This window comes from Thunnus thynnus, chromosome 8 (genome assembly GCF_963924715.1).
Source record: "Thunnus thynnus chromosome 8, fThuThy2.1, whole genome shotgun sequence".
Taxonomy (NCBI): Eukaryota; Metazoa; Chordata; class Actinopteri; order Scombriformes; family Scombridae; genus Thunnus; species Thunnus thynnus.
The window spans coordinates 8,719,354-8,746,905 of NC_089524.1; the positions used below are offsets into that span (position 1 = coordinate 8,719,354).

Consider the following 27,552-nt stretch of genomic DNA (forward strand, 5'->3'; position numbering starts at 1 on the left):
ACTGAAGATGTAAATCTTAAAAAGGGGGACATAAATATATAGTTTCATTTCAAAAAGACCTAAACAGTTGGTCATTGCAGTTTTTAGCAATCGTTACTTAACTGTTTGATCATTGTAATCTGAATATCCTTGGGATTTTGGCTGTTGGTCAGACAAAACGACACATTTGAAGAACTCTAACAGAAGCTAACATCAGACATCATAAGTAAGGCTGCAGCAGCAAAACCCCTGGGTGTACTGAACTGAGAGAGGGAGCATTTTATTGCTAATGAATTCAGCTTTTCATTTGTAAAAGGACGATTGTGCAGTTTCTTCTTTTAAAAGTTACCCTTAATCAGTTTATTAGTTAACTGGAAATGTAATGCACTCGTCCCCACTATTCTATTCTTCCACACTGCATGCTGCATACTGCTGCTCTGAGCTTTAGACCTTTATAGCTCAGCATATGATTGAACATAATGGCCCATTATTTATTTGCTGGTTGAGAGTGGGCCCTCTGCCAGCCTCTTCAGGGTTGCTGCGGTGGGCATATGGTCTCACAGATAGCCGTGCTGGATATTAGGGACTGTGTCACTGTTGGAGCAAAAGAAAAAAGGGGGAGAGGACATAATGGGTGAAAAAAATGTACATCAGAGATTTTGCCTCACCTTGAAAAAGTTGTGTGTGTGTGTGTGTGAGAGGAGGGTCTGATTAGTTTCATTATTGATTAATTTCTTTTTATTTATTATTGTTTAATACACAAAACATCAGAAAATAGTGGAACACGTCCATCAGGATTCCCCAGAGCTCAATGTAGTGTCATCAAATTGCTCATTCTTTCTGACTAATGGCCCTTTTGCTTGATGAATGAGCTAAAAGATTAATTTATTTTGCAATTTTTGTAATTTTTTACTACGTATCTGCCGTGACAACAGTAACAAAGTACTTCATTTATTTTCTTACAGTATCCACTCTTAGAATATAATAATACATAAAAGCATGATTAAAAAAAATTATGGTTATTTTTAGGCATGTGGAGCACTTCGCTAGGGAAGATTTTGGTCTTGGTTAAATTTTGTAAAAGTCAAAACTGAACTACAGCATTAGACAGGATGTAATTAATGTTTTAACATTAACAGAAAGCACTGTCTTTTCCTAACCTTAACCTCAGGGCTCAGGATGCAAACCCTGTTCTCAAGTGTCCGGCACTTTTCCAAAAAAAGTAGAACCTCCTGAAAAATGGTTGCTACATAACATAATCCATTCAGCAATTATTTTTTCCTCAAAAACATATTTGGGAAGGCGAATCAGTAGACTGAACACAATTTCTAGGAGATAGGGTTGTTTCTGAATGTTTAAGCCTGCAGTAACTGATTTCTTGGCTACTTGGCAAGTGCAGAAACAAACTTATCAGCAAACAGTTGCTTTTTTACAATCCAGCAGATGTGGGGCAACACTAGCATTCATTTGGACTCCAATATTCACTCTCATTTTAACTCTGTTTTGGTCTATGCCAACTCCTGAGGGAAAATCTGGCTCCTTAACTGCTACATGCTCCACATATGTCCACCAGCTAACTATGTTGTCTGCTGTTTGGTGCTGGACAGGTAGTGTTCAGTTTAAAGCTTTTTGCAGACAAAGCTGCCTGCAGCAGTAAAAAAAAACAAAAAAAAAACAATCACTATGTGATCAGTGAGAGTGAACGAAACAGTAAAGTTGCTTTTGGAAAATAAATGAGCTGAAAGATGCTGTAAGGAGAACTGCAGAATCGGGTGATAATTATCTGTGGGTTTTTTCACCATTAACAACCCCCCCTTACATATAAGTAGTCATGTGATCTGTTGTTAATGTTAAAATATTGATTTCGCACACAAAAAGCTTTTTGTTTTAGTGTGGACTGCCTCATTGTTGGCATTCAAAGAGAGACATCAGTTCACATTTCTCCACCAGCTCTCCTCTGTGCTCCTGTACAGTTTAAACTTTATCAACTCACGGTAGGGTGACCAAGCGTCAGTGCTCTTTTATAGCCGTACTCGGCTTCACACTCACTCCACTCCAGACACACCTGCCTTTTACAGCCAACGGGCTTCTGTTCTGTCGGCCACTAAGCTGCTCTGCTGGAGCAGTGGGGCATTCAGTGGTTCTGCTCAGGAACAGAAGGAAACTGACCGCAGGAAGAAAGAGAGACGATTGTTCAGGTCCCGCACATGTACTCCGAGTGTCAACTTTTGTCTGGCAAAATGTCATACACTTGAACTATGCATGTATCCTGACCCCACAGCTCAGATTTTTTGTGGTTACATTTTTTTCCTCTTGTTCTCCTTACTAAATTTCCAACACAACAGGAACAAAGCAAATCCAGGGCAGAGCAGACAGGCAGGGGAGCGACGGGGGCAATTTTACTTTGACAGTTTTACTCTGCGTGACAGCAGTTATGATACCAAATCTCCTGAGAGAAAAAAAAAAGGATAGAAAATGAGTTAAAGCAGCAAAAAGACATAAAGAGAGAGACAATGAACCCTGTGGTTAGCCCTCTGCAGTTTGATATATAGAGTAGAGAGCCAGTAAGTGTCAGGTCCCTCCCACTAGGAGCCATTTTAACAGGCTCTAAGTATTTGAGTAGCTGTTAGCAGGCTTGTAATCCAGCCTGACAAGTTCTTACTGCTGTGGAATTATAAGGCTATGAGAGCAGATACATAGATATACACAGATAAACTGAACATAGCAACCTTTCCTATCAGCTTTTAAAATTGTATGAGCCTGCTATCTTAAACTACTCATGCATAAAATCACCTGGGGGTCTCTAAAAATAGCTGTTCTTTAAGGTGGACATATCATGCCCATTTCCAGGTCTATATTTTTCATCTGGTATATCTATGCATGATTTACAGTTTAAAAAATCCTTATTTAAGTCATACTGGCCCTTTATGCAGCCCCTCAGTTTAGCCTCCGTCAAGAACAGGCTGTTTTATCTTCTGTCTCTTTAAGGCCCCCCTCCTGATGAGCATGCTCTTGGGAGACTTCCCGGCTCTGGAGGCTACGTCAACAGTAGTAGGATTTCACTAATTTTTCTCATTCTTTACTCAAAATATCAACTCCTCAAATAGATCTGTACATGTTCGAGCCGAAATCCGTGAGTGTGAGAGAGGACAATGCAAAACAACACATGGAAAAACCTTAGCAGCAACTTTAGCAACAAAGACAATGGAACAAACAGCTGTTTATGGGCATTGGGGACGGGGTGACGTCAGCTCTTCGGCAATGTAGAGATAAAAAACAACGTAAACCAAGCCGTGGGCTTCTGTCTTGCAGGAAGCATTTTTACATACTCAAGTTTTGGAACTTTGACCATGTTTAACATAGATATCCAACATTATAACAGTATATAAATAACAGTTAAATCACAAAAAGCATAATATATCCCCTTTAAGGTATTGTGTTTTGAAAAAGAAAGAAAAGATGGGAGATACAGGTACAGATACGGATTCAATATTCACACTGCGAACGCACAACTACACTGCAAACATCAGTATACTGTGTGCTTTAAGCCCCTGGTCCACCTCAACACTATTGAGCTGTAATGAAAAATGAATTTTTTATACGGGTTCTGAACCCCTACTGCAAGATCCAGAGCATGCACGCTTTCATATGAAAGCTCCTTCACTACAACAACAATCTGTTTGGTCTACTCTACAGTACTCTACAGTACAGTATGGTTTTGCATACTTAATACCCAATGGTTTTGTATACCCAAGTGAATACTGCATTACACTCTCCTTGTTAGGCACATTTTTTGCTTTATTTTATTCTTCTTACAGCAGAAATAAGTTTTGCATGAGTGGTTCGCTCTCCAAATTAGCTCCTGCAGGAGCCATTAATGTAGACAGTAGCACACGAGAGTGTCAACAGTCCTGTATATCAACTCGGGTAAGACGGTGATCTCGTGACCCATATTATTGACTTTTCTTGATAAGTACATCTATGGGATTCACATGGAGAGGGGTGAGCAGCCTCCCGACTGACACATAATTTTCCATAGCAGCTATCATCAGATGTTTATTTTGTCTTTAATTTAGTGTTATCTAATATGTGTTTGACTTAAACTGAGTAACCAGCAAAAGAGAAAACCCTATAATGTACATTGTGAGAAAAAAAAAAAAAAAGTACTATAATATACTCGATATGTGGTCATTCTTCAGTCTGTAGTCTGTGGTGTTGAAGAAAAAGATTTTAAGCCATTTCAAGGTTGTAGTATATCACACAGATTTAAGTCACTCACTGTGCAATTTTGGTTTATTTACCAACAGAAATGTGGCAAACTATTAATAGTCTGACAGAATACTGAGGCCTTGCAGTATTGCCTGCCATCCAGGCAACTGGGAATAATTATTTGGTAAGAAAATCCGGCAACCAAGAATAAAAATATGGTTTTACAGCTCAGCTGATATTTGAGTCAGCAACCAAGTAGGTGTTAACAGGCTGTAAACGAATTTAAATATGCATATTGTGTCAGTAAAAAGTAAGCAATTTAATAAACAAACAAACATACTGGCAAGAACAGTGATGTTAATTAGACACTAAACAATTTTGTTGCCAGGATTTTTCTCTCAGTAGCTAAATATGACACCGGTTACATAAAAGTCAATGGTGGAATCCAACTTTTGTACATCACTTACTTCACAAAGTTTATCTGAGTATACTGCGTCTGTTAAAGGGCCGCAGCAAAGAGTAGAGTTTATACTTGAACACTGACAAACTGTGCCTCAGGACACACACAAAGTAAAAGACAGCAGCGAGCGGGGCAGAGGTCAAGACAGGAGGGAGGGAAGCGAAGACTCAGAGAAGTGGAGTTGGATGCAGCTGTTATGTTGCTGTCCTCAGGGTCGATCCAGGAGGAGACACGAGCCACATCTCCATGACAGCAGGTCAAACTGTGTGTGTGTGAATGCACTCGAGCGAAACAACGCGGTTGACTAGACACATTCACTTGACTTTGATGACCCTCGCACACAGAATCTTTAAAGCATGAATGATGAGCGCTGCACCCATCAAAGTGACATGGATAACACTGTTGATGTTTGAGCCAAACCCACGGATGGAAAAGTAATTTCTCATGTGGTGATTTGCTCGAAAGTTCCCTCTCTGTGTTTTCTCTGAATGTATATGAACTAAAAATTTAACCTCTGTCTGTCCTTCTAGTCTTTCCTCAAACTCCCCTCAGCAACTTCTCAGGTTTCTACTTCAAGGAGCAAGGAGGTCAACAAACTTAAAACTCCCCTGCCAGGGCCAAACATATCTCTCACATTGCTGAAATTGTTTAGGCATGCTTGGCTTACCTTAGCTTGCATGCAGAATTTACATAATCAACCTCAGTGACTCAGAAAATAGCTGTGGCAGGTCACGATACTGGTGATCTTTCCGTGAACTTTGGCTACTGAAGTTACACTTCCCATCTCAGTCTGATCTCTTCACCTCTGCGACACAAATCCGATGGTTTCTGAAATGGGAAATGGATTTTGAAGAGTTTTTCATGGCTATTCGTTGCCAGCACTTCAGCAGCACCTCTCCAAAATGTACAAAAGTGGCCTCTCAGCATTTAATTTAATAATGGAGGATCCAAAAATTACATGTGAAAGCACTTCATACAGCAATGAAAAATGTCCACTGAACTGTTTCGAACACAAATTATCAAATTAAATTTGGACTTGTTAAAGCAGTTACCATTTCATAGAAGCTATGTAGAGGTTATAAGTTTGTTTCCACGTTGATTTATGAACTGCTATGTGCTGTATGACTTTAAAGGGGACATATCATGCTTTTAGTGATTTTCTGTCATTTATATACTGTTATGATGTTGGATGTCTCTGGTAAACGTAGTCGAAGTTGAGGTGCTGCCTTCAAATCAAAAGCGGAACACTCCGTTTGCAAAGTTACATCTACTTCCACATCAAACTGATCGATCATTCGAGCATGCCCACAAATGGTCGCCCCTTCTGTAGTCTTCTTTTTTTTTCATATCTATTTGAATATTAATTAAAATAGATATGAATAAATATTTTACACAAACATAAATACATATACAATACTTACAAACAACATATATAACTTACATCACAAAGACAAACATAACTATACAAATTACAGCAGACATACAGCATATATACATATATATGTACAATGTAGACTGTATATAAATATGGACGACGTGTCTCCACTTCCTACCGCTATGCAAAAGTGAAATATCTCCTATCTGGGAGCTGCCATCTTGCTTGTGTGACGTCATTTGGAGCCAGAGTCTGAGCAGTAGAGTCGGGCGGCGGGATGACGGCCCGCGGAAAACGCCCCCTCAGCCGTCCCGCTGCCTGATGGAGGTTTGAGAGTGGCTGTCACAGCTGTCAATCATGACATCAGACCCCCTTTCTATATCGTCAAATAACTAATTAAAAACGAACTTATAAGAAAATTGAGCACGTGGACAAACATCGGCATGATACGATAGAAACCATCTTTGGGAAAAATTTATTTGACATGTACTTTGATTTATGACCTATACTGCAGCCAGCCACCAGGGGGCGATCTAGATATTTTGGCTTCACTTTTGGGGAGCTGTCATGACATCCATCTTTATATACAGTCTATAATATACACCTATACAAACATTTACATACATATCAAGTACTATATGTAATTGTATGACAAAAAGAAATCACTTCTACAGCAATTAAAACTCAATACATTCATTAGCAGGAACTAAATGGAAAAAGCCAGATAATATTAAGTTATGATATCATAGAATAAAAAGTCTGCTGAGGGGAGGCTTCCTGAAGCTGGCCAGTCAGATCAGAGTGGGCTCATCCGGAGGGGGGCCTTAAAGAGACATGAGCTAAAACAGCCTGTTTCAGACAGAGGCTGATCTGAGGGGCTGAATAAGTGCAAACATGTAGGATTGTATGTATATTTTGAACTGTGAATCATGTATTATTCCAGTAGAGCCCCAGAGTATAAATATAGAGTAACTTAATACCAGCTACTCAGCATCATTGATGTGGAGGTGTTCAGTACGTGCATGAACAAATCTCTAATACAGAATGTTTAAATTTAACTTACTATACTGAATCAGCATCATTACTGATCGAATCAGTAGCTTTCAGCATTGGAGCACCGTTGTCAGCTCAGCCAAGAGTCACAGTTATTATTTATTATGTTATTACTTTATATACCGTAATGACCAAAATACAGGATGACACTTTTCAGACAACTCTCTTTTGAAAAATAGTAATTTTCTCTGTCTGTTACAGTACGTTATTACTTTATAATACCGTAATGGCCAAAATACAGGATGACACTTTTCAGACAACTCTCTTTTGAAAAATAGTAATTTTCTGTCTGTTATCATTTTTAGACTGTCATGTTTGATGTTCCTCATCATGACATTCTGTGACAGCGGCAAATCTTGGCCAGTTGATGATTTGCTCTCTGATCTCTCTCTCTGCAGTAAAGACCTCGGGAGTCACTTTTGACTCGTTTTTACTTGGCAGGAGTTTCTGTGTGGCTGTGGCAGTAAAACATGTTACATGTGTCTTGGAAACTCCTGTAGTTTAAACTAATTAAAAGTGCTTAGTTAGCTTGAAATCCATGAACGGACTTGAACATTTAAGGCCACAAACAACCCTCTCTGTAGGTGTTGGTACTCTGATGTTGTGAATGTTATTTCTAGTCATCAAATATAGTACTTTCCCCACTGTTCCAAATTAGCAAAAATATGGTTATATCCAGGCCAATAATGTTGTTTTTTTTAAGTGTAATAACCAGTAGTTTCAGTCTGTAGACAGTAATATATGTTGTAATATTAGGTTGTATTATTTTCTACTATGTTGAAGCAATTGCACATTTTGGTGTTATTTTTGCCACATTTATGCAATATGTAATTATAGACCAAAATACATTTCAATTTCAGTTTTGGGACTGCACTATTCAGAGATCCGTCTGATGTCAATTTGCTCAGCACTGTGACATTTTTGGATTTTCTGTTGATCAAGGTTGAGTTTTTGGAAGTGGCAATCTGTGAATGATTTGGCAATTTTTTTTCTACATTTCTGTATCTATTTCTAACAGAGATGCTAGCTTTAGAAAACAGATCCTGCTGTTGAAATTTTGGAATGTAATTTTTCAATTTGAGCACACACAAACAAAAATTCCACCTATATTGTGTCGGTGTTGCAGCATAAATAAATAAAAATCTCTATCCTCGGCGTATAAAACCAATTTTGTTCAAAACTGTGTGTTTGTGTGTGTAATTTGTAGGAACCTACCCTTTAACGTTTATACGTGAAATTCTGACACCGACCCTGTGCTTCCTCACGCTCTGCAAAGGTTTCTTCCTCTCAGGGGTCGTGCCAGTAGCCGCTCCACCTTCACATTGTGGTCCACAGTGTGTCTGGTAGCGTGCGGCTCCACACTGACATGACCGAGCCTCATACTGTGCGAGCATGTGTCTCTCAGCCATGTTGCACATTCTGTGTTAGCATAAGGCGTCTCACTGAGCTAGCGGATGTCTTCAAGGCTGGTTTCAGCAGAACATCTGCCAACAGATTGACCCACTGATAGATTGAGACTGTCAGGGGAGATACAGCAGAGGCACGCTGGCATGTGGTCAGCTGATATCTCTCTAGTCCTCTCTTTGTTCATTTCTTTCTTTCTCTTGCTGTCTCCGGGGAGACAAGCGAAGACGCATGCTGACATGTGATAAACAGATCTGTGACTAATGGTCTGCCTTAATAGAATACAAATTAGATGATTAGACAACCTCTTTTATGCCAAGCAAGGAAACTCTGCTGACAAAATAATGCTTAAAGCTGGAGTCTGCTGGTTTTTAATTATCTCTGTATATACCCTCTATACAGTGGGGGATGGTACAACATCAAAACTGGTATATCAGCTTGGTAGGATTCTTTGTTATTGATGTTGATTCAGTTGTCAGGACATGCTTGTCATGGTTTACAAAGTCAGTAAGGTAAATTATATATTCAAATTCAAATTACCTTGTCAGTCAGTTACATGTCACTCCGCGTGATATCAGCATCACACCTGCCAACTCTGTTGTTTTACGATTTTTCCATCGTATCTGAAGGTCTTTGTTTATTCCTGAAAAACCCCCGATTTAAAAAATCTGCATTAACAGATAACTCAGTCATTGTTTGTATGACAGATAGACAACTGTATTCACTCACCACAACATGGGTGCACCAAAAACCCAATTACAATGTAACAAACACAGCATTACTGTCATTTTTTCTATAGTTTGAGGTTATGAGTTTCAGTTTAGTGGCATCATTGTAGAACACTATCACTGTCATTTAAATAAACACTAGTGCAAGACTCAACAAACAGTACTAATCCGTATATTTATGTTAACAATGGATCGCGTGAATACTTGTATATTAAAGGGGTCACTTGTAGTGATGAAACCACAGAGAATTATTACCAGACTCTGCAGTTTCCCCTCAGCTCTATGAAGCTTTACATATATGATGTCATGTCTGGTTAGCTTCTGTAACTCAGTGCAATCTCTCATTCAGCATTTCTTTCATCTGTCTGTCTGGAAAAATGAGACGTGCTCCTAGGGGTCCCCGGGGGTTAAGGATTATTTTGTGACCCTGCAAAAAAAAAACTACATGAAAATTTAACAGCACAGGCACTCTCATCTTTGTAACTTGGTTTCTTCCATATCTATAAAATTTCTTATCATTCTTTCAACTTTTTAGCTGTAATCTCTGCTATCTAAAAACATCATCCGGTACTCTCTTTGGTCAGAGAAAAAGCTCTAAAAACCCATTGTACGTTACCTGCCCGACACCAAACAGCAGATATACAAAGTTAGCAACTAGCTGGTGAACATCGTGGAACATTTTGCAGCTAAAGAGGCAGATATTCCCCCTCAGGAGTTGGTGGAGACCAAAAATAAGCTAAAAGAAGAGTGACATTCATCAGGTAGCCAGAAATATGACTCCAAATGTGTTGTGTGTTCATGGCTTGTTTCTTCTGACCTCCAGTGACCAAAAAAACAGTTACATAAGGTTAAAATAGTTAAAATACTTATGTGCTGCATAGTTATCTTTTTAAAGATGCATGCATATTATTTGAAAAGGTCTAAAATTGCTAAACAAATTAGATTATTTGAAGAAATGGACCACATTCAGTATAATCTGACTGATGCGTTTCTTCATGCAATGGTGTATAATTATAGGATAAGCTGAAAATGTTTGCTAGCTGCTGTCCTCAATAAGCTTGAGATGTAAATTTTTTAGAACTTCAGTTTCAATCTCCACATTGCCTTCTTAAAACACTTAGAAATGTAAGACGCTGTAATTCTGCTGTGGGTGTATTCTTTGTGAATAGGATGAGGTTGTCACTGTTTGAGTTGCTTAGAGTTACTTAGACACACAATACACAAAGTGGCCCATTTCCTTTCCGTTTACTTCTATTCAGCTACCGAATCCTATTCCATCGAAAGTCGCGTTAAAATGTTTTTTTAAAGCTCCACTTGGATGGACTCCTTTGGGTTTCCAATTTATTGTCAGTTTACATGTCAAAATGTAAAATAAACACAAAATAGAAGTATATTTATTTAAGATTGATTTGAGGGAAAAATGTGGGGGATTAGGGCTTTGATGTTGGGGCTTGGAGATTAAATGTTGGCGTTTGGAGCTGTAATGCTTCAGTGTGTAGTGAGCAGTTCTGCCTCGTCTGATTTCGTGTCCCACTCATCTTTCATTTCTGACTGGCAGCTAAGAGACACACACAGTGAAAACATTGGGAATCTGTTTATACTCCTAAAGCCCTACTGGATTTTAGCTGCATAGTTTTAAAAGTTGAGTAGATTTTGCCAGTTTCGATCAAACACATCCAAATTAAAGTTCCCTTGATGTGGCATTGATACATTAGTCATATAAGAACCCCTTTAAGAAGAGAATCTTATAATATCATCTTCAGACAAACAGGAGAAATTGTCTGTACATTTGGCCAAAGGTGGTTTGTCAGCGAGAAAAAAAACCCCACGCTTAATTCACAATTTTTCACATCTTGCCATAATCCTTCCTCCTGTTCATTGTTTACATTAAAAACACATTTAAAGTGGATCTTTTAATAGCCGGTATGAACAGCAGGAATGATTACAGGGAGGAAAACCTCTTTCAGTGTTCATATGGGCATCTGACTGCTGTTTTAAGACAAGACTTGAAAAATTGTGAACCTTTCCTTTAAACAATGTCCTCAGGCTGTGCAGTGACGCAGCAAGATATTAACAAGACAAATAAATCTGATTGACAGGAGCTGCGACACTGTTTACACAAAAGTACATAAACTTTTCCTGTCCGTCTCAAGGTGTAATTGTTGGGCTTTACAGCTTGATGAGTTCAGGCACAGAATCGTGTAGGTCACCTATATTTTGGCAGCGCTCAGAGGCCAACACACAGTCACTGTAGTTACGCATGTAAATTGGTAGAAAATAGACTTGAAACGTAAAAAAAACAGGCTTCAGGATTCAGGCATGTATTGGCCTGTAATAGAAGCGTATCTTTCCTGTCAGATGCTCCACAGGTGACTGAAAAACACAGCTGAGACACCTCCTGTTTAGACAAACTGTTAGTTTGTAAGGATTGCATGTTTTTTGGTGTTCAAAAAGAACATCAGAGTGAGGAGTCTGTCGGTCAAAAAACAATCTTGTGCTCGCTGACTGCATGTCATAATCCAGCCCAGTACATGGCTAGATACACAGCTATTTATAGGCTATTTATAGCTAAATCTAGCAGATAGTAAATAATAGTCGGAACCCCTCAGTTATACTTTCAAGAAGATCAGATCAGTATTTTAATCACTTTAATTGAGATCTTTGGACATTGGTTAGTTATTAGCTCAGCATCCAAAGGGGAGACTGAAAGCTGTCAGCAGGATCAATTTAGATTATATGTGGTATCTCCAGTTTTAATTACTAGGCCCACTGTAAGTAAGTAATTATTACCGTAGGTCTTTGTGCACATGTGGGACACTCTGTTCAGACTTGATACTAGTAATTGAACATGCTAACATCTATACTTCCATCCCTCTCCAACCCTGTCATATTTCTCCATGTATTCAGATTTCAACTGTTTTATTTCCATTTAAAGAAACAAAACAAACGGCTTTTTCCGTCTCATTCACCGTATGTTCCACAGTCTGCACATAAGCTTTGATTCGTGCCTACAGAAGCTATATCATCCTCTCTCATGCCCACTCATGTCGCCCCTCCGAATTACCCGCCCTATCAACACACTGAGCGCTCGCTTTAACAAATGATCCAGTATCTGAGGACGTCTGATGTGGCGTCTACAGGCGTCGCTCTCCTTAAAACAGAGCATGTCAGTTAGAGGCCTGTTCCCCTTGTGTTAGTCACAAAGGCACAAAGGATTCTGCCACAGTGACAGACTGGATGCTTCACACAGCGCTTGTGTCTCATATGCGTGTGTGTGTGTGTGTGTGTGTGTGTGTGTGTGTGTGTGTGTGTGCACGTCTCTTTTTGTGGCAGTTTCATGTTAAGTTTTCTTCCACAGAGAGAGAAAGACAGGCTTCATCTGAGCTCAGTTCTAAAAAAAAAAAAAAAGCTTTCTCTTTTTTATTGTTGTGCTGTTCCTATTTTCTGAAAGACAATAAGATATTTATTTATTTATTTACAGTGACTTGCACACCCTGTTGTCTAAAAACTCACTATGTTGTAGTCAGTGTTGGGGAGTAACTAGTTACATGTAACGGCGTTACGTAATTAAATTACAATAAAAATGTAATCCGTTACAGCTACCGAGAAGAAATATGCAATTAAATTATAATAATTACAGTTACTAATCAAAATGTTGGTGATTACAAAGGGGTTACATCTGGATATATTCTTTTCAGTAAGAAGCTTATATGTAGAATATAACATTCATTCTGTTGCTTTGCATCTTCGCCGTGCAGGAATGCCTTCTTTTGGCGTATTTCTGGACAATGAGGGTCAGCAAAGCCCGTCCCATCGAGGGAAGGACAGCTTACTAGGAACTGTCTGTACGTCTAAAGAGGCTCCATTCATCTGGCAGCATGTGCTCAAATTTTGAGCGTTGTTTTTGATTGGTTTTCTTTGCCAATCAAATCAATGCGCATCATTGCTCTAAGCAACCTGACTCTGCCGTGCCTGCGACCAGCCGTCCACGTTGCCACGTCATCGGACAAGAACGCCTTTTGGTGCTGGAAATGAGGTCAACAGTGATGTTCACACTGCCTGGTTTTAATTTATTTATTTATTTTTCAGCTTTATCGCCCAATTTAAAACATTTGTAATCAAACTTTGATGAAGTAATTAAAATAGTTACATTACATATTACATTTGTAACAGGGTAACTAATCTGTAACGTATTACATTTCAAAAGTAACCTTCCCAACACTGGCTGTAGTTATATTTATAGTGACAAACCTCTGTTGTGACAAACAATCATATTCTGGAAACCACAACACATTTTCTGTGTTATAAAGCCACAATCCTGCCCTGCTCATTTAAAAATTATGTATTTTGTTGACATGTCAGCCCTGTGTTACTTTGTTATATTGAATTACCCGACGTATAATGTGTCATAGTGACAATTTATCAAACTATACCTCTGCAAAGAAATCAAACATCATTGGTGCCGTGTACAGGTACCAGCATTTCTCAAGTTTTTTGGCAACAACACAGCTAATGGAGAATGTTTTAAACAAGCCTTTTTTTCAGTGTATGAAAAGCTGAGATGGAAGGTTTGTGTAAGACAGAGATGAACTGTTTTTTTTTTTTTTTACAACATTGACGAGCATGTCCTCTTTCATCATGTGAAATCATGACACCACACATTTTCTAGGTCAAGGCTGTTAACAACGGATGCGAAGGGGGAATGAGAGGAGGTGAAATCAGAGGATGAGGGAGGGACGCAGAGGAGAAGATAGAAAGAGAAACAAAGACAGGGACCACGAAGTCTGAGATTGACTGTATGTGTGTGTGTGTGTTTGTGTGGGATGCTTGTTCAAAAAGAAACTGTGACACACATAAGTGCTCATGTGTGACAGCTTGGTTGTTCTTTTTAACAGCGGCCCTGTGCTTCGCCCAGTTTCCATTCACAACAACAACAACATGTCAGCAATGAGAAAAACAACCTGATACCTCAAGGCATTGGTTCCACTTGTGCACACGTCTGATCCTAAAGATCTGTTGCTGTGAAAGCACATTGCTTTGTGGGCACATTTGGCCTGAAAACGTCTACCATGTGTTTCCCTTTAGATAGATGGATGGATGGATGGATGGATGTTTTTAAATCTGTGTCCACACAGCCCATTTATTGTCTGTTTACCACCTGTTGTTAGGCGATCTTTTGTTCATGCTAGCTGGGATTGGTTCACATGTTTTGGAAGGAATATACTATTAGTGAAAGCTGTAACACAATGCTGACATATTATCACTTTATAAAGCTGCTATGACAAAAGATTTAAAGGATGTTAAACCTGTTAAAGGACAGGTTCACTGTTTTTCAAGTCTGTCTTAAAACCATAGCCAGGTGCCCAAATGAACATTGAAATAGTTTTGGGTTTTTTTGGCCATAATCATTCCTCCTGTTCATACTGAACATTAGAAGATCACCTCATAATGCACTTGCAACGTAAGTGATAGAGGACCAAATCCACAGTCCTCCTTCTGTGCAAAATTGTATTTAAAAGATTATCTGAAGGTAATATGAAGCTTTAGCCGTACAAATTAGTCAAATCAAGTAGATATCTTTCTTTAATGCCAAGGTCCATCTTTTTGTTCCTTTACTTCCACCACAGCTCAACAGGGAAACACTGTCTGAGGAAACACAAAGAGGGAATTTGATGCTAAAAAGACTAAATGTGGCAGATATCCACCTGACATGACAAACTCAGACTGCTGACGCCTGATATAAGCTTCAGATAACCTTTTAAATACATTCTTTAGCTGTCAGATGCTCTACTATGTTTACCAGCGGTAACGTTGTCTGCTGATTGGTGCTGGGCAGGTAACCAAGCTTATCCAAGCTTTTTTGCTGAAAACCACTGCCTGCAACAGCGCTGGAAAAAAATGTAGATGTGAGAGAACCAAAAGATTGAAGTTGCAGGCTGTAAAACCAAAACAAATGAGCTGAAAGATGCTAAAATACTCCGTAGATTTGAAGGGAACTGCAGAGTCGTGTGATAATTCTCTGTGGGTTTGCCATGTGAGCGACCACTTTCACATAGTCATTTGTTCCACTGTTAATATAAAATATTGAATAGTGCAGTTTTAATTCCATTCAGTTTAGTCCAGTTCAATTGAATTAAACATAGCAAGTGGAATTTGTTACAATACAGTATGTAAGACATCCAACAACATCACTCAGCCACAATAATAAATAACAACATATATCACACAGCCACAATTAGAGCTGCAACAATTACGCAATTAATCGATTAAGCGATCGACAGAAAATTAATCGGCAACTATTCTGATAAGCGGATAAACATTTTAGTCGTTTATTAAGTAAAAATGCCAAACATTTGCTGGTTGTAGCTTCTTAAATGGGATTATTTGAATTTGGATTTTGGACTGTTGATCGAGACATTTGAAGATGGCATTTTTAACAATTTTTGGACATTTTTGCCAATAAACAAAAAGATTAATTGCGAGAATAATTATTAGTTGCAGCCCTAACCACAATAAACATCTCCTTTTTGTATCGTACAACATGTAACATACACAAAAGTATCAACATGGTGCATGTTGCTGTCAGGTAGGTGCAGAGATTAGCTGGGGAGATTTTCTTTGAGGATTTCAGGGTCTTTATCGCAGTAGGAAAAACTACTTGTAAAATCCTAGTTATAAAATATTTATCGTATTAATTAATAATTGAAGATACATATCCAACATTTACACAGGCATCCATAGGTGCTAAAGAAGTTTGTATGCATACCCTCCTTTTTATGATATATAGCCACAGGTTTTATGGTTAATAAATAAATGATAAGTAATGAAATCGTGTTTGACCACCCCAACGTGTGTTAGCAACTTCTCTGTCTGCAGTAACCAACTAAAATCCTTTTTTAGAAGTTAATCTGATAAGTCTGTAAATCTTTAAAAACTCTTGACTGCAAAGTAGATGACAAACATAAGGTTTTTTTATACGGAAAACAGTATTGATATTTAAAAAGCCCAAATAATAGGTCCAGTAGTATATGAAGAATTCAACAATGATTGATTTATGCTTTTAAAACTAATTCTCACATTAGGTCATTAAAATACATTTTTAAAAGCCAATTTAGCTTGTTTTACTGATTCCTCATAATGTATTGCATGTTGTTCACCTGAACTGCTTGATTCAGAATTATCTTTTTGGCACAGTCTAATATTTGGGCAGGGATGGAGGTTCTTAAATTACCTTTCTTAGTTTAAATATGCATAAATAAGACTGGAGCTGACAGTAGCTGAGGCCAAAAATATTTTAAGCTCCATAACACCTAATTTAGCAATGAGAAACAGGGGAGAAAAAGCTAAACACCACAAAGAGCAATTCTGCAACCTCAACAGCAACTTTGGCATATATTATCAAGACTGTGCTCTGGCACAAACACACCTTTAAAAGGGAAAATGGGAATAGATCTAATGGACTGCCATGAAGAAGTAGTAAGATTTTTTGATGTTTACATGTAAATTAAGTTTCAACAACCACTGAACCACCTCTTAATTGCCCCCAAAAGTGATAGCTCAGTGCCATTCATGTTCAGCATCAACACTAACACTGCCAGTCTGCAGGTTGGCCTTTCCAAAAACTGGTACACATGGTGGCGTGCCAAAAAATGAAGCCCTGTAGTGTGTAAAAGAAAATAAACAGAGATTAACTATTAATAGACCGGGACCCGGAACCCCATGTGTCTAATTTGTTTTGTGCAGCACAGATAGGAGGTGAAATCCAGAAGGAAGTTATACCAGTATTAGCTGAAAGCACAAAGAAATGTGAGTAGACTTTTGAAATAAAGCGGCCCTTTACCACTTGAACATTTGCAAGGTCACACTCTTGTGGGACAGACGTTTCTGTTTTCAGTCGTCTCGATTACTGTAATTCTTTGTTCATAGGCCTCCTCAAGAGCCTGATCAAACATCTACAAGTGGTACAAAACACTGCAGCCACCATCCTCACCAAAACTAACATCTTTTAAATCTCTGCTCAGGGTTTTTTCTTAACAGATGGTAATTTGTGTAGTACATGTAACTCTTCTTGACTATTTTATCATGATTTTTAAGTTTTGGATTTTATTTACTTTTATTTCTAGTTTTTACTGTAAAGCACTTTGTAACTTTTGAAAAGTGCTATATAAATAAAGTTATTATTGTTAGTGACCTCCTCAAAGTTTACAGATCTCTGTGTTCTGTTGATTCTCTTGCATTAACTGCTCTTCGGTCCAGGACTAAAGCCGACAGTGATGCTGCATTTAGTTCTCCCGCCTCCAGACTCTGTAAGAGCTGACCTGTAGGGTTGAGAACATGCACCTCACTCAACAACTTTTAAAACAAAACTCAGAACTCATCTTTTTGAAAATTGCTTTTAATGTGAACATGTTAGCATGCTAATGTTAGCGCAAAGAAACATAAGTACAGCACCGCAGAGCCACTACAGTCACTGTAGACTTGTTGAAGGATGCATACATTTTGCAAGTATGCTAAACAATAAAATAAGCCTCACTATAAGATCAATAACTAAATATTTTAACACACTCTAATCCCAGGGCATCAAACACCGACACTTTGTCAGCGCCCCTTGGCATCTGATTCTGATGCACAAGGTACCCTTTAGCGTCTGTCTGAGATGCATCAGGCTTTCAACTTAATCCAACGTAGACCCATCCATACCAATATTACATGCTCAGAGCTGGCGTGGTCGGATTAGGTTTAGGCACAAAAACCACCCGGTCAAGGTTAGGGAAAGATTGTGGTTTCAGTTGAAATGATCACTTGAAACGTAAACATAACAACAAAAAACTGAGGAAACAGGAGGTGAACAGTGGTCACATGCAGCTAAGTCCACTTTTTGCCATCCATCCAACCCGCCTCCTCCTAAGAAGGAAAATATCACCTTATACGGACACCGTTGGACTCGTGGCGTCTAATGATGGAGTTAGTTGAAAGCCTGGTGCGTCTCGTACAGGTACCTTCATTGAAACCCTGGGAATGAGAACAGGCTCAATATTTTCATGAATGCAACCTAACTGTTATATTATCTATCAAACTAGAGTCAGGCTTTGGATGTATGAAGACAGGAAGTTGACCAGACTTTCATACATGAGAAATAAACAAGTTTAAATATGTAAATTAAAACATATAATAACAATAATTATAAACTATATTTATACAGCACTTTTCAAAGAAAAGTTACAAAGTGCTTTACATGGGTAAAACATTTAAGTACTACAGTGAGGCAGTAAAATCAGATTGCTACTGATCAATGCAGTAATTGCGTGATGCTCAGTTAAACACAGTATCCATGAGCGTGTTCCACTCTGGATAAGTGGATAAAAAAAAACATCAAGTGCTCCCAAACTAAACTCCCTCTTTAATTTATGACATGAAGGTGTCGAGCTGTTGTAGCAGAATTGTAATTTCGTCTATAACATCCATGGCTCGACGTGTAAATCTACTGTTGTTGCATAGTTATGTCTCTTTTTTTGCTGACACCATGTGATTTTGAACTGCTGAGCTGACTCTTTAAAGACAACAGGGTCAGCCCATTAGCCAACACCTCAGATTGATGTTGCATGTGGAAAGAATCGGGTGAGACTTTACCAGCTGTGTATAAGCCTAAGTGTAGCTGAAGGGGATCGCGTGCAGATAAGAGCGGTCCTGAGACACTGAGCCCACTGGAGATCCTGTAGGCCTAATGGGGGGAAAACATTTTGACAGGAGCTTAAATGTGATAGTAATATAAATACACTTGCTTTCATTCTTTCCTTCTTCTAATCCAGTCCAGTTTTTTGTTCAGCTGTTCATCCTCATATTTAATTATATAGTTTCCTGTGGAGAGGTTTGCCTCGGTTTCATGTGTGGATGAGTTTTTTAGACTTTCAATTGCCGTGAGCCCTGGCGCATAATTGTCATCATAATTGATTCTGAGGTCATGTGAGGGTGCATTAAAAGGAAAGCTGCTCTGCGTGAGTCCTGCAGAGTTTGTGTTTTGTGTGTATATTAGAGTTTAAACGTGTTATCTGTCTAGTTCTACGTATATTTGATTTGTGCAAGTGCACATCTGCGTCTGAATGTGTGTGTGTGTGTGTGTGTGCTCTTGACTGAATTGTCCTTTCGTGACTCTGTGTCATTCCACTTCAACGCCTGATTGGTCAACAACTGTGTCTGCGGGCGGTATGACGTCTTTCACTCCAGGAGGGCTTTTAGCATGTGTTTGGCTTGTGTATGTGTGCGTCTGCGTGTTATTTTGGTGTGTTCCTTTAACCACAAGTGTGATGCATCCATGCGTACTTTCTTTCACTCTCTCTCTCTTCATACAGTATATACAGTACACACACACACACACACATTCACAGGCATATAAATCAGGACTAATTTCCAATCTATGAGCAGTAGACTAATCTGGTTAGAACATACTAGGCTAATTAGCATAAGATGAACTGACCTCACTTGCCATTTGACCACCTGTGCTCATACATCACACCCACACACACACACACACACACACACACACACACACTCGCAAAGAGAAAGCGAGAGAAGCAGTGAAACAGTAAAAACTTCTAATTCAGCATCTGTGAGCGAAGTAATCTGATTTCTCCCTCATGGGCCACAACAAGGATTTAACAGCCTCTTTGACTGCTACAATATCGCACAGATTTACCCGCTGTTTCCTCTGCCATAAAATGGTTTTGGTTTCGTTCCGTGGTGTAGCGTAGGTTGAGGAGGTGCAACACTGCGGGGGAGGTGGGCGCACTGCGATCACACACTCCAATATGTCAAAAGTAATTAGGCTGATCGCAGAGTATACCCTATTATGCACAGAGAGGTGTGCTGTGCGCTGTTAATTAGACTGATGAGTAGATACGCTCTAATAAGCCCAGCATAGACCATCAACTACATTTTGTTCTGATTAGACTTCTTCCCCTTAAAGCTGAGAATTCACAAGGCATGTTTGCTTGTGTGATTTTATGTTATGTTGTTCTTACTCATGGAAAAGTAGTTTGTAATTTGTACAAATATACAAAGAGTAGATGCCAAATATTTGCAGATTATTTACTGTTTTTGTCATATGTGACAGTTTTTGGACTGTTGGTCAACAAAACAAGCAGTTTGAGGATGTTACCTTGAGATTTGAGAAAATGTGATGGGAATTTTGGTAGCACTTTATTGTACAGGTCCCTTCATTTTATACTAATTTTCTGAGTAATTTGCAGGTATTTAATAGTAAATTTTTAGGGCATTTTACAAGTGGGGTTATGCAATTTGGTACAAATTGAACTAAAAGAGCCAAATTAACAACTACCTACAGTATGAACCCAAATATAATGAATCGGCACTTATCAACTAAACCAATTTAACACTTTTTTCGTATAATTTTACTGTTATGAGAATGACTGGCAGTTAGCTTTCTAGTGTGTGTAGGGAAAGTTCATTCTCTAACATAAAGTATGTGGTTGGAAACAAGGCTGGCTGGCAGTGGGTTGTGTGTGGGGCTGAACTCTGGTCAGCAACAGCGGCTAGCTCCAGCCGAGAGCTCCCCACGAGCGGCCAGCACAGACGGGCGTCAGTAACCAGTTCTTGTTCAAGTTTTTTTTTTGTGGTTGGCCAAATCACTTCCGGACTCTGTTACCCAGAAGCCCTATCACACCTGGGCCACCAAGTTAATTGATAAGCCAAAGAGAAAGAGGGAACTACTAATGATTACTAAAGAGCATACTGCTCAACCTAACATTTGCCAATTTGCACCACTCTCTCTGTAAAATGTCAATTTAAATTAACTGTTAAATCCCTGCAAATTACCCAGAAAATTTCCAGGAAATTAGTATAAAATTAAAGGACCTGTGAAATAAAGCGTTACTGTAATTTTTACTATTTTTTGACATTTGGTAGACTCAATGATTAATTGCAAAAAGCAGATTAACCAAAAATGAAAATAATCATTAGTACAGTATCATCCCTATAAGGGAGAAAGTTGATCAAACACTTGATAGAATTTAAGTTATTTATTATCATTATTATATTTAAGTTCCCTTATGACTTCAGATATATTAAAAAGTTATTTACTTCACAATTTTTACCTTATCAGTCTCCCAACACTTGGTTATAATGCTCAAGCTGCGGGCTGTAATAACATGAAATGATGAATCACGGGGTCCTCCCAAGATTTGCTGGGTATGAGTGCAATCAATTTTCAATAAGTGTATCAGCAGCTAAGCTTGTACATTGTATGCTAAAATTGCAAGAGAATATGCCTTTAACACCCTGTTTTGAAGCAGAAAGATGGCGGTACGGTACAGTGTGACAGTGCAAAGCCATTGTTCTATTCTTTAAGCAAAGCCCTGAATCAAATCCCTTCTTGCACGACTTTGCTGGAAGGTATAGCTTGTAAGACTATAGGAGCTATTCCAACATCTCTTCTGTCAACACTGTGGATTTCTATCTATATTGCCATCTTTCTTTCTAATCTGTTTTTTTTTTTTACCCAAACTTCAAAGACTTCTGAAAAGGCAAAATATGCAAGGCAGAAATAAACAGGGTCTATATTCTGCTGTGGATCATTTTAAAAAAATCTTTGTTGACAACATGCCACTAAACGCATTGAGGCTACAAATTAGATAGTGACAATTGTCGCCGTTTGAGTAAGCTTTGGTCTAAGATTTTGATAGTCGACTACATTTTTGCGTGACAAGCATTTCATTTTCCCAAACGACCTTCACTCCCAGGGGAGAGCTGAAAAACTGGGTTCTGCTGTAATTAGGGTAGCTCATTGACAAAAAAAGAAGCACCCAAGGAAGAGAGGTGCGGAGGGGGTGGTGGGGTGGGGGTGGGGGGGATAAAAGACAGCGAGGTAGAATGAAGGAGAGGATGAAGGTGGGGAGGGTGTGAGGAGGAGAGGAGATAATGAGAAGCAGGATGACAGAATGAAAGAGTGCACGAGGAGGAGAGCATGTCAAGAATCGAGGGGGGTTGTTTGCCTGCGGCTGCCTCATGGTGTGATGTCGTTGAATCTTCTCACCATGTTTTATTACAAAGGGCTCCATGTTAGGGTCTGTGCTGTCAGCGTGCCAACTAACTTATGTCGGCCCGATCATCTCAGTGTGTCCGCTCGCTGCATTGTGTCACTGTTCATTTTGCATACAGTAGTTTAGTTCGCACCGAACAGGTAACACCGAAGAGGTAAAAGGCTGCCTGAGCAAAATGATAGTTAAATGAAAAGACAGTAATGGGAGCGCAAGCATCTCACAGGAGTTCATAATGGACCATTTATCAGAGACAACAATGTGGAATTCATATTTTTTTAGCCTTCATGTGGTTCAAACACTGTTATTTTGGCTTTAAATTGCCAATCCCTCTGACAGCTGAGAGCAACACTTTGCCACCTCACTTTCTATTGTTTGAATAAGTTTATCCTCAATTTGCCCTTTTTTTTTTTTTTTACTAACGATGTGATAGTCAAGTATATTCCTTCTAATAAGCTTTTGTTACTGGAGAAGTAGAATTCTATGGACATTGCAAGATTTTGATGATTTGCCGCGCTATCCATGCTAGTACCAGCAATATGTAATAAAAAATAATTGTCTTCCATAAATCTACCATCCTAAATTTTTGATAGCATGTGATTTTGCTTCCACTTTTGATACTATACCAATATAAATTTTATGCATTGTATGTCCTTTTTATGTCTGTGCTTCTGCTTTGCATGTGTCAATTAATAATCTAATACTCTAAATCTTTATATTCGTTTTTTCTTTGGGTGACTTTATAACTTCTGCTAGATGAAAAATAACCTCTTGGCTACTCACAGCAATGTTTTTTAATGTGCGCTGTCCCTGTTAAATAAAGCATTAAAATAAACATGCATGGGTATGTAAATGTACATTATTTTTTTCCTCATTATATTCCTCTCGTTTGCCAATTTCCAAACTGTCAGGTGTAAAGAAAGAAAGACAGACAGACAGAGGAATATGCTGAAAATCACTCCTAGGGCTGCTCACATAGCAATATTTCATCATTAACAGAGCGGGATCTATAATATGTAGTGACATGTTTTACAATGAATGTTGCCCTCTTTTGTTGTCAAGTTGCTTTGTTGTTGAGTTATTATAGGCTTCTTAGCTTTCATACATCGTTGTTGCAAGCTCTGCTGCGATTTAATCAGTGTGTCGGGTTTGTGTGTGAGGAAAGTGTACTAGATAGAGCTCATAGTGTAGGTTCAGGTGGGGACATGGAGTCATTAGTAGCACCTTAATCAGCTGAGTGCCACCTACACACTTTGTATGTAATTATTATTTGATATATGCTATTGTAACTGCCAGTGGCGGGCATTATCTCATTAAGAAACACGTTACATAATGTTACTTATAGCAATAGTGTAAGCGATTACAATTAGACATTTAGGAAGTACATTTAGACATACACTATATCATTTTATCACAGTATTGGTTATATTATAAAATACTATTTCTTTTTCTCAAAAATCAAGCAGGAAACTGTTTATGGATAACATAAACATAAACCAGATGGAAATATTGGCTTTTGACTAATCCAGCAAATTCAACTCCTGGCAAATCAAAGTACTTCATCACATTGATACAAAACTCAGCAGTGGACACCCATCCTGCTCATTGATTTGCAACATTGCTCACAGTTGCATACTCTTTGCGAAAAGGGATCGCTTTCACAGTATAAACTTTGCTGAAAAATGTCACAAATTTATATTGTTCCTCCCTAATTACATTGCTGTCAGGAATCAGACAGGATTAGGGCAGGAGTTGGATTGGAGGTCTGGTATCAGTTTTTTCTTTGTGTTCAGTGGAAAGACTAAGACTGGTCTAAGACGTTTTAGCTTAGCCAGAGCTGGAGGTTGGGAGACACTGCTGACCTTTGCTAAAAGAGGAGGACTACACAAACACCAAAGTTGTCTGTTTAGATGATGTGTCTTACTAGCTGTCAAAAAGGCTGCTGGTAAGCCTAACAGCATTCAAGAATTACCTGCAGTGGAGCGTTTCATGCAGTCGCTAAGCTAGCTGTTGATGGTCAGTAAATACCTCCAAAGTGCTTGTTTTTCTCTTTGTTTATATGTTACATAAAGAAGATGTGAAATATGGGAGGTTTTGAGTTGTTTGAAGACACCTTTGGTATCATTAACTTCTGCTATTGAGTAAAGAAATATATTTACTCAACTTTCAATCACCATCAATTAGTAATAACATAACATGTCACTGCCAACAGCTTTTGCCACAGTCTTCACCCATGTTATTCAATATAAGGTATTGCTGCTGCTAACTGCTTCCTGTTTCTAACTGCTATTGCTGCTGCTGATTTCTATATACTTTATTTTCTAAGTGGATTACCTTTGTTGTCATTTTGCCATCTCATTAATTTTGTTTATACTGTATTAGCATAAATAGAGTCCTGGTTATTTATTTGTGGCTACTTATCTCCTTGATCAAAGAAAGGGTAGAAACAAGAGAAAGAGAAGGGTTACAGAAAAGATGTAAATTAGGAATTTATGAATATGAATGGCACACATCACTATACAGTACTAAAGTTGGCATCTGAACTGACTGTTAATTAAACTCATACCTGTCCTCTTCCTGCTGCTCCCTCTGTCTCTCTTTTCATCTGACAGAGACAGTGATGGATACAAGGACAGCGACAGCTGAGCTCGGCTGGATATCATTCCCTGCCAATGGAGTAAGAACAATGTGCAAAGGTGTACTGTACGTGTGTGCAGGTGTATATGTGTGTGTATGTGTGTGTGTGTGTGTGTGTACCCTTGGGGAAAGCAGTTTAAGTACACTTTACAGTGCTCCATTAACAAGTCTGTCAAAATCATAATTACAGTGGCAAGGTGACACCAATTAACCGCCATTGATGCAGAATATAACAGATTCCAATAGATCTGAAAGGTGCAGCACAGAAGAGATTACAATAGAGTAGAATAGAATAGAATAGAGTGAAACTGGGTCTTCAACCCACTTTTTGAACATCTTTGATTTTGGAAATGCTGGCTTGGCTACCAGCCTGGCTACAGTGGTGTGGTGTGTGTGTTTGAGGTGAGTGGCTCTAATTGTGATGAATGGCTGTCCCTGCGCAGCACAGAACAAGGTAGAGAGAAAAAAATGAATGAGGGAGGGGGGTTGGGGGAAGAGGGGGACAAAATGTGAGGGAGGGAAAGAGAAAGTTTAATTTGTGTCAGGGTTTGGTAAACCCATTAATCATCTTAGCCTCTCCTTCTTCCTCCCCTCTCATCCATGCCCCCTGCCCCTTCCACACACACACACACACATTCCCCAGTGGGAGGAGGTGAGCGGCTATGATGAGAACCTCAACACCATCAGGACGTACCAGGTGTGCAACGTGTTTGAACCTAGCCAGAACAACTGGCTCCTCACCACTTACATCGACAGGCGGGCGGCACAGCGTATTTACGTGGAGATCCGCTTCACTGTACGTGACTGTGCCTCCATCCCCAGTGTCCTGGGTTCCTGCAAAGAGACGTTCAACCTTTACTACCTGGAGACTGACAGGACCGTGTCAGAGGGCATCAAAGGGGTGGAGTACTGGGCAAATGCTCCCTTCCTTAAGGTAACTGCCCAGGAAGTAGACTGTTTGAGTAGCATAAATTAGCATTTCGAAGTAAAATTTGGATGTTATCCTCAATGTTACTCAACACAAATTGCTTCACCACTGGTTCAGCGTAGATTCAGATTTTTTTTAATCATTTATGTTTGTTAAATGGCACTGCTGAGTGCTGCAAACTCATGAGACTCATTTATTGCTACTATACACAAGACCTTCCAGAGGCTCAAAATCAAACAAGAGTCTAGAGGAAAACACTGCACTGATCCAAAATTGATCAAAAATCCACAAGCAGATCACCCTAAAAGCTGGTTTTATTGAAAAGTGTCTACCAAGTTATTAGATATTAAAATTAAAAAATTACTAATTGGTTGTTTTTCCCAGTTCGCCTTGGGATTCATAGTTTCATATTTCACTTCTCTCCTGAAGATGTATATAACAAGTCTCAACCAATGTTTTGACAGAATATTCAGAGATTTCCCATCCAAGTCTTGTAAATCTCCTAGTTGCTACCTCTGGTGCCGTCATGGAGATTCACTGGGGACATGGCAAATTATGGCTAAATTATAATATAATAGAATTATATGGTATGTGGTCACAAGTGCATTTATCTAATATTTTACAGCAGCTTTGAAAAATACCTAGCAAATCTAAAATTCCAGAAAGAATAGGAACAGAAAAACCATGAACAATGAATTTGTTTCTTTCTTTCTTTTATCTCTGCTATAGGTTGACACCATTGCAGCAGATGAGAGTTTCTCCCAGGTTGATTTCGGGGGAAGGCTTATGAAGGTGAACACAGAAGTTCGGAGTTTCGGGCCACTTTCCAAAGGCAGAGGGTTCCACTTGGCCTTCCAGGATCTGGGCGCTTGCATGTCCCTTCTGGCTGTCAGAGTATTCTACAAGAAATGCCCCAGCGTTGTGCAGAACTTTGCTTTTTTCCCAGAGGTATGGACCATAACTAACTAAAAATTGTGTTGCTTTATCCATCAGACATTGGTGCAGCATTTCATTCTGACTCTGGTTATGTGCAGACATTGACTGGAGCAGAATCCACCTCATTAGTCATTGCCAGAGGAAGTTGTATCCCCAATGCGGAGGAAGTGGACGTGCCCATAAAGCTCTACTGTAACGGAGATGGAGAGTGGATGGTACCCATCGGCAGCTGCAGCTGCAAGGCGGGTTATGAACCAGACAATGGCAACGTGTGTCGAGGTAAATCTTTGCATTAATGATGCCTGGTAGTCCAAAATGTGCTCGTAAAAAAATGAAAGAAAACTGAACACAGATGCAAATACTGTACTGTACCACAGCATGTTAGAGGGGATAACATGTAGACTGAATTCATTCTTTTTTTAATGACCTTACTACCAGCAAACACTGCACACAAAAGTCATATTGTCTTATAGCAAAAGCTAACAAGCCAGTGTGAAAGAAAATCGATATCCAGCAGAAAATCAATCACCAGCAAACATGCCTCTGATATTCAACCATAGCGACCATGTTATTGGCTTAGTGAGCATACAGCAAACACACGAGACCATTCAAACCATAGTAACTCAGAAAATACAACTGTGATCAATATTTCACACACCAAAAAGATGTCACCAAGCATGCTGGAATGAAACAAATGGCAATAAGCTCAGCTTTTATATTACGTTTTACCATGTTTCAAGTTCCCATAGGCCACTTAGTCCGCAAAATATCTTAGTTTTGACTCGTGTTTC

General features: G+C 39.0%; 1 protein-coding gene across 2 annotated transcripts in view; it reads left to right on the forward strand.

Moving 5' to 3' along the window:
- Positions 1–27,552, forward strand: part of LOC137187458 (ephrin type-B receptor 1-like) — a 103,016-nt gene that overhangs the window by 8,497 nt on the left and 66,967 nt on the right. For both annotated transcript variants that reach the window (XM_067596349.1, XM_067596348.1), the window contains exons 2-5: positions 24,873–24,937; positions 25,541–25,831; positions 26,555–26,773; positions 26,860–27,040. In XM_067596349.1, the coding sequence (XP_067452450.1) occupies positions 24,873–24,937; positions 25,541–25,831; positions 26,555–26,773; positions 26,860–27,040 (756 nt within the window). The remainder of the gene's footprint in view (positions 1–24,872; positions 24,938–25,540; positions 25,832–26,554; positions 26,774–26,859; positions 27,041–27,552) is intronic.